Source organism: Limulus polyphemus, unplaced genomic scaffold (genome assembly GCF_000517525.1).
Source record: "Limulus polyphemus unplaced genomic scaffold, Limulus_polyphemus-2.1.2 Scaffold11315, whole genome shotgun sequence".
NCBI classification, from domain to species: domain Eukaryota; kingdom Metazoa; phylum Arthropoda; class Merostomata; order Xiphosura; family Limulidae; genus Limulus; species Limulus polyphemus.
The window spans coordinates 6,037-14,205 of NW_013676925.1; the positions used below are offsets into that span (position 1 = coordinate 6,037).

At 35.2% G+C, this 8,169-nt stretch overlaps 1 protein-coding gene across 4 annotated transcripts in view; it reads left to right on the forward strand.

Moving 5' to 3' along the window:
• LOC111083811 (alpha-L-iduronidase-like) overlaps window positions 1–7,242 on the forward strand; it is an 11,866-nt gene extending 4,624 nt beyond the window's left edge. The window contains exons 3-6 of one of the 4 annotated variants that reach the window (XR_002609262.1): window positions 2,751–2,913; window positions 5,631–5,807; window positions 6,429–6,501; window positions 6,805–7,242. Coding sequence is in view for 1 of the 4 variants with exons in the window: in XM_022380501.1 (XP_022236209.1) it covers window positions 6,429–6,501; window positions 6,805–6,925 (194 nt within the window). In the remaining 3 variants the exon portion in view is untranslated. The remainder of the gene's footprint in view (window positions 1–2,750; window positions 2,914–5,630; window positions 5,808–6,428; window positions 6,502–6,804) is intronic. The other 3 variants (XR_002609261.1, XR_002609260.1, XM_022380501.1) reach the window with 3 other exon arrangements.
• Window positions 7,243–8,169: the final 927 nt, after the last annotated feature.

The window sequence follows — 8,169 nt, forward strand, 5'->3', positions numbered from 1 at the left end:
GACATATCTTCCTACAGATGGTACATATGTTCCTACAAATTATGGAGCAAACAGTCTCAATGGCCTACCTTCTCCTTTTCTCACTGAGTGAGTGGTTATCTCTATTTTGGGAGGTGGGCTTCCTTGGAAGCTCTCAGTCCCTTGTGTTTAGCTCACATGTGTTCCCCTCAGTGGATGCTTCTCAACAACTGGAACTTCTCCCATGATCCCTTAGACCTTTGCATTACCCTTACCTAGGATAAGGTCTGTTCTTGCTTGGTGGTTAGTCGGGGAGCTGATATAGTGGGGATTCTCTTTCCTCCACTTTGTCCAATGTCTCACCTGTTTACCAATAATTCCTTAGTGGGTTGAGGGGCTTTACTCGATTCCCATGTGATTTCCGTTCAATGGTCAGCTGTACAGGCTACTCTCCATTTTCAATATCCTGGAACTTATGGCAGTCGTGGGGCTCTGTATCATTTTCTCTTTCTTCTGAGGATATGAGTGATTCTGGTTCTTTCCACTATTCCACTGTTGTCAGTTATCTCACCAAACAATGAAGAACTAACTCCAGCTATCTGTATTTTCAGACTCTGGATCTTCTTTACTGGGCCCATGAACCCTACATGGCAATATTGGTGTGTCACATTCCCAGTGTTATGTATCTGGTGGCCAATCACTTATTTTGAAACATCCAGATTCTCTCTTTGGTGTGGTCCCTTCTTCCACAGTATTTTAGGGGGTGTGTTCTCAACTGAGAACATTGCATTTACCTGTGTTTGTCACTCATTGGACTTCCAAAATTTCCTTCCTTCTGGGAGTAGGTGGGAGGGTTCTTTCTTTATATACCTACCCTCCAATCAAACTACTCTCCAGTGTTTTTCCTTATCCATATCACTCCTTGCTGTGTCCTGCTCGTTCCTCTATTTTGGCCTGTTCAAACATGATTCCCTCTGCTCTGACTCTTGCTGGAGTGACAGTCTATCCTTTGACCACTGCAATTAGACTTGGTTCATTCTAACATCACGTAACTCCACATGTTCATTCTGACTCGCCTAACTCCACCTTCACATGTGATTCTATGTCTGGTCCCTTCCATCAGCTTAGGGGCTCACCCCTCATGTAGTGTCCTTCCTTGCCCGAACCATTTGATCTACCTCCTTGTCTGTGTTCCAAAAGCATTGGTCTTCCTTCATTTGCCATAGCTTCTGCCCTTTACGTCCTACTGTTCCACATCTGTTCCAGTTCTTCACCTGGTTGTTTGATTGGGTTTGTCTGTGTTAACTGTTGATCATTATAGGGCTGTACTGTCGAACATCTTCCATTTCTCCCATTTCTGGTAAGCTTTCTCCTCCCTGGTTTTTCACTTCCGGTCTGTTTCTTTCATCCGGTCCGATCGCCACATCCCTTTCTTCTGTTAGATTTAGATAAGTCCATTTCTCCCTTTGTACCTATTGCAAGCTGTTCCTTGTATCATCTTTCCTTTCTGACCTATTTCCTCCTCCTCCTACTAGTATGTGGTTTCCATTGTTCTGATATTTCTGCCATTTATGTTTCCCATATCCTTTACCATTCCTCTTATGTTATCCTCTATCCAGATTGGGCTTTTCTTCCCAAGACTTCTGCTGCCTGGGGCTGTTGTTTTTGCCTTTTATCCTACTTTCTTATCTTCTATTTCCCACCTGTACTGTCATTCAGATTTGGATTGTCTTCTTTGTCCAGTTTGTACCCTGCAATGTTATGTGGCTCGTACTTTCTCCTTTCGTGGTTCTTGTTCCATAGAATCCCTCTATTTCCTTTGATCTGTCACCTGTTACCCTCACTGATTGTGTTCATCAAGTCATATGACTGGTGTATTCTGACTTGTCCAGGGGGTGTCATCATCTGCACAATGTTTCTTTGCATCAGATTCATCATCTAATTATGTTTTTCACTGCTTTGAGTCTGCCAGCCTTTGGAGGAAACTGTTCAGGCTGGTATATGGACAACTCCAAATACATTTGTCGCACTATATCTGCACAACCTAGCTGTGTCTTCCTCATTTGGGTATTGTCTTACTCTTGTAGCGATTCTACACATGTATGTTTGCCTTTGACTGGGGTAAGTCACATTTTCTTTGTATTCCTTATTTTTTTTTGTTGATGTACATCATATTTCAGGATCCCACCTAGTGGCAAGTGTTGCCTGGTCAGGTATGCTTAATATTATGTGTGTGCTAACTCTGTATCATTATCTAATGCTCACCATTGAGATGGAGTGTTCCGGTAAGACCACCAGATGCTTTTCTGATGGTATCATTGTATGCATGATTTTTTTTGTTTTTTCACTGTCTCCTATATACAGGACTGTCACTCATGGACTTCACGCATAAAGCAGGTAGGGATTTTTACCCATCCCTACTGACCTATTTCTGCTTTTCAAAATAGCGGATCACACACACCAAGTGCACTGTCTCCAGTGTGTCATTCCTTCAGACTCCCTAATGTGTATTCCCACCCCTTCTCTTCTAGTGAAGTATAGCAGTCCTTGCTACTTCTAGTTCACAGTTATTGGAGTGGTGGACTGAAGAGGTTTTCTCCTGAGTGGGTTTTATACAATAAACAAGAATCAAATTTATATATCACGTGTACCCACTTGGGCTATTGTTCTTATAATCATTACGATACCGAACAATGATTATACTATAACATAATATTCAAGATTGAAGGCGTTTCCACCAGATGTTTTTGCCCAGGCTGACCACGGTTATTGATCATGAAATACTTATGCAGAGTACTTTCACTGGATGTTTTCTGCCCAGATGGACCACACTTGGCATAATCTGCGATATCCTTAGGAGCTTCCCCTGGATGTTTTCTGCCTGGGTGAACTGCCCTTTTTTGTGTTACTGTGTTCCTTACTGGGCGAAGAACATATCTGTTCCAGAAGCCACAGGTATGCCTTCTATTCATACTATTGCACATTTGTTCTTTCAGTGTGGTCACTTTCCACTTGATTTTATTTTGCTGCACCTTCACCAGCCCCTCCACCTTTTGCAATGTTGGATTATACCTTTGGGGTGCGTGGAGGTAAGACTGTTTTGTAAGTTAACATTTTCTTATACTGAAAATGTATTTCCAACAGGTACTTACTTCCTCTCACTCACTTCCCACCCTTCCTCCCCACTGCCTTCTAATGTTTCTGGTTTGTATATGCCAATCCTTGAAAATGAAGATAGTGCTAGAATAGTAGAGGGAGCTAGTATAGATGATGCAGTAGGATTGATGGAGGGTAGTCACATTATCAGCACATGCTCTGAAAGGGTGTGAAACTGATGGGGTATAAAAGACTGGTGTGCAAGGCAAAAAAATGTTTTTAGCAATGCTTAGAGGACAAATCAAGATCGAAATAGCTTTGAGATGAGCAGAGGTAACTACATATCGGAAATACATTTTCAGTATAAGAAAATCTTAACATCACAGATCTAATGACTGGCTTCCATCAATGTCATAGTGTAATGTAACACAAGATGAGAAGTGATCATATCAGAATGGAATAAAGTTTCTTCTAAAGTATACAACTCAGATTAATGCAATGTAAACAGATCCAGTAACATGCATACGTTGTTAGGTCTACATGAAACATATGTATTAGATTGCCAAGAAATTAATGTTGCGTTTTTGAACACTTTCGTTAACCCCCCCAAAATGTGCATCACGTATAATACTTAAATGAACCACCTAAACATCACGTTAGTGTAGCCTATATAATGTGTAAAGTTTACTATAGTCTAATCCCTTATAGTGAAGGCACACGACGAGACACTCATTTCGCATGTAATGCTGTTCTAATACAAAAAGGAAAAAAATGCCTCTGTAGCCATAAATAATATCAAAGAAGTTTATGGAAATGTTTTGAACATTCGTAATTAGAACAAAACATACACTATTTAACCTTTTGTTCACTCACAAAGTAAACAAAACATAAAGACACTATTTAACCTTTGTTCAGCCACAAGTTCAAACAAAACATACACTATTTAACCTTTTGTTCAGCCACAAATTAAAACCAAACATATCACTATTTAACCTTTTGTTCAGCCACAAATTCAAACCAAACATATCACTATTTAAACTTTTGTTCAGACACAAATTAAAACAAAACATATCACTATTTAAACCTTTGTTCAGCCACAAATTAAAACAAAACATACATTATTTAACCTTTTGTTCAGCCACAAATTAGAACAAAATATATCACTATTTAAACCTTTGTTCAGGTTCAAATTAAAACAAAACATTTCACTATTTAACCTTTTGTTCAGCCAGAAATTAAACAAAACATAGACAAAATTTAACCTTTTGTTCACTCACAAATTAAACAAAACATAGACAAAAGTTTTGTTTAATTTGTGAGTGAACAAAAGGTTAAAATACACTATTTAACCTTTTGTTCAGCCACAAATTAAAACCAAACATATCACTATTTAAACCTTTGTTCAGCCACAAATTAAAACAAAACATATCACTATTTACACTTTTGTTCAGACACAAATTAAAACAAAACATATCACTATTTAAACCTTTGTTCAGCCACAAATTAAAACAAAACATACATTATTTAACCTTTTGTTCAGCCACAAATTCGAACAAAATATATCACTATTTAAACCTTTGTTCAGGTTCAAATTAAAACAAAACATTTCACTATTTAACCTTTTGTTCAGCCAGAAATTAAACAAAACATAGACAAAATTTAACCTTTTGTTCACTCACAAATTAAACAAAACATAGACAAAATTTAACCTTTTGTTCACTCACAAATTAAACAGAACATAGACACTATTTCACCTTTTGTTCAGCCACAAATTAAAACAAAACAGACACTATTTAACCTTTTGTTCACTCACAAATTAAACAAAACATAGACACTATTTCACCTTTTGTTCAGCCACAAATTAAAACAAAACAGACACTATTTAACCTTTTGTTCAGCCACAAATTAAAACCAAACATATCACTATTTAAACCTTTGTTCAGCCACAAATTAAAACAAAACATATCACTATTTAAACCTTTGTTCAGCCACAAATTAGAACAAAACGTATCACTATTTAAACCTTTGTTCAGCCACAAATTAAAACAAAACATGCACTATTTAACCTTTTGTTCAGCCACAAATTAAAACAAAACATACAGTATTTTTTCCTTTTGTTCAGCCACAAATTAAAACAAAACATTCACTATTTAACCTTTTGTTCAGCCACAAATTAAAAAACATAAATGTCACACATTAATCTTGGATATAAATGTTTAACTGAATACTTCTTAAAATCACTTTTTATATATTTTAGGCAGTTATTTCTAAAGTATATTACCTACTGATATGATATGTAATTAGCAAGATATAACACCACATGTATTTTATCTGGGTATCTAAACATAAACCTTGAACTTGGAGAGTTGTTTGTTTGACAGTTAATTGCTGCGGTTATTGAATATATTATTAAAATTGTAAAGTACACATTAATGTGAAGCTTTTGGTTATTATTTTGAGATTTCTACTCGATATGTTTTGATAGAAATGTTGCAACAGTTCTTTCATGTCACAGCACACTTAAATACTTGTCAAGGAACCACCAATATGTATATTCCATTCTCATGTTTCTCTAGTGTTTACGAGATCAAGTTGTAAGAATGATAAGAAATAATCCAAGCCACCTTGCTGCTGATACATGTAGTGATACATGTTCTGGATGTAGTGTGGCTCCCGCACTTTTGTACCATCTTTATCTTGGTACACTTCTGCTATATACAGATGCTTTCTGTCATGACTGATGCCTGCACCAGGTAAGTATGTTTTGGAAGTTAACATTTTCCTAAACTGAAATTGTATTTCTAATAATACTTACCTCTACTGACACTCTCCACCCTACCTCTCCATTAAAAGCTGGCTTATGTCTCAAGAAATTGATTACATTATCTGAATGAGGTGCTTACATACAGAACCTAGATAGAGGGTTAAATTGGTGGAGAATTTTGCAAATTACAATTTGCCCAAGGCATTCGAGTAGGGTATATAAAGATTAGAGCAAGCATTTTTCAATGCTTAGATGGGCAAAGAGTAGAAACCCTGGAGATCAAGAAATAGCTATAGTGTCAGCAGAGGTAAGAATTATTGTAATAACATTTTTAGTTTAGGAAAATGTTAACTTTCACAAGTGTACAAAATTATAAACTTACATGTGTTTAACATCAAAATTGTTAAGACTGAAACAAAGGTTATATAGCTTGGCCCATATCTGTGTGCAAAACAATTAACGAGTAATATTCCACATTGTGCTTCTATTGGATATTTTACTACTTCTTCATTGTGACAGTATGCTTCTGATGTTGCAGCACTGTTTGTGTCCTTTTTTGTATTCCTTTTTTATTTTACCAATCTCTTCCCCATCTTTTGTTTCTCTTCAGGTGTTCCACTAAAGCATGATCTTGGCATAATTCCAACCATGCATGAACCAGATAAAGCAAGTATTGCTGACAGGTATGTTTTTATGTCATTTTTTCATCACCATTCTTTAACTTTTCATCTGATAAGTAAGTCATCAGTTTCTCATGTGTTGATAGTAATAACTTTTATCTTTGATTAAACAGTTTTTTTTATCATTAAATATGAAAAAATATTCCCAATTGGGAAACAGAGTATAACTGGTCATTTTCTTGTAATATGCTGAGTACATAAAAAATAAGGTTCTAAGACTAAACTGACCATGGCAATTCTTAAAATGTTTTCGTTTTTTTAAATTCCTAATGTTTGTATTTTCCTTCTTAATTTTTCTTTTTATAGTCTGCAGTTTATTCTTTTACTGTACAACAGTGCAGACACTACAAACATGACAGGAATGTCTTCTATCAACATTTACATGCAATATCGCTTGCCAGAAACAGGTGGGAACAATGATGTTTGAAGTACAAGGTCTATGTAGTAACAGTAAATTATAAAAAAAACATGTGGCAACAATGATGTTTCAAGTACAAGGTATATGTAGTAACAGTAAATTATAAAAAAAACAGTTGGGAAGAATGGGGTTTCAAGTACAAGGTATATGTAGTAACAGTAATATATAAAAAACAGTTGGGAACAATGATGTTTCAAGTACAAGGTCTATTTAGTAACAGTAAATTGTAAATAAACCGTGAATTATAAAAAAACACGTTCGAACAATGATGTTTCAAGTACAAGGTAAATGTTGTAACAGTAAAATGAAAAATCAATCTGTTCTCTATTTTAGTGTATTGTAAGCTCTTAAGTAGTAATCAGTGTTTGTTTTATTTATGTTTATTCTAACATTTTTTGATTACTTAAAGCTCTTTAAAAAGAGAAAGATATGAAAACTTACACTATGTATAACTTTCTTGTTCTCTCTTTTTCTCATTAAACTAGCTATTGTAATGTTCCCGGCAACAGTGATTAAACTAGTTATTGTAATGTTCCCAGTAACAGTGATTAAACTAGCTATTGTAATGTTTCCAGTAACAGTGATTAAACTAGCTATTGTAATGTTCCCAGTAACAGTGATTAAACTAGTTACTGTTATGTTCCCAGTAACAGTGATTAAACTAGCTATTGTAATGTTCCAGTAACAGTGATTAAAGGGAACATTACAATAACTAGGGGAACATTACAATAACTAGTTTAATCACTGTTACTGGGAACATTACAATAACGAGTTTAATCACTATTACTGGGAACATTACAATAACTAGTTTAATCACTGTTACTTTTAATCACTGTTACTGGGAACATTACAATAACTAGTTACAATAGCTAGTTTAATCACTGTTGCCAATCACTGTTACTGGGAACATTACAATAACTAGTTTAATCACTGTTACTGGGAACAAAACTAGTTATTACAATAACTAGTTTAATCACTGTTACTGGGAACATTACAATTGTTCCCAGTAACAGTGATTAAACTAGTTATTGTAATGTTCCCAGTAACAGTGATTAAACTCGTTATTGTAATGTTCCCAGTAACAGTGATTAAACTAGTTATTGTAATGTTCCCAGTAATAGTGATTAAACTCGTTATTGTAATGTTCCCAGTAACAGTGATTAAACTAGTTATTGTAATGTTCCCAGTAATAGTGATTAAACTCGTTATTGTAATGTTCCCAGTAACAGTGATTAAACTAGTTATTGTAATGT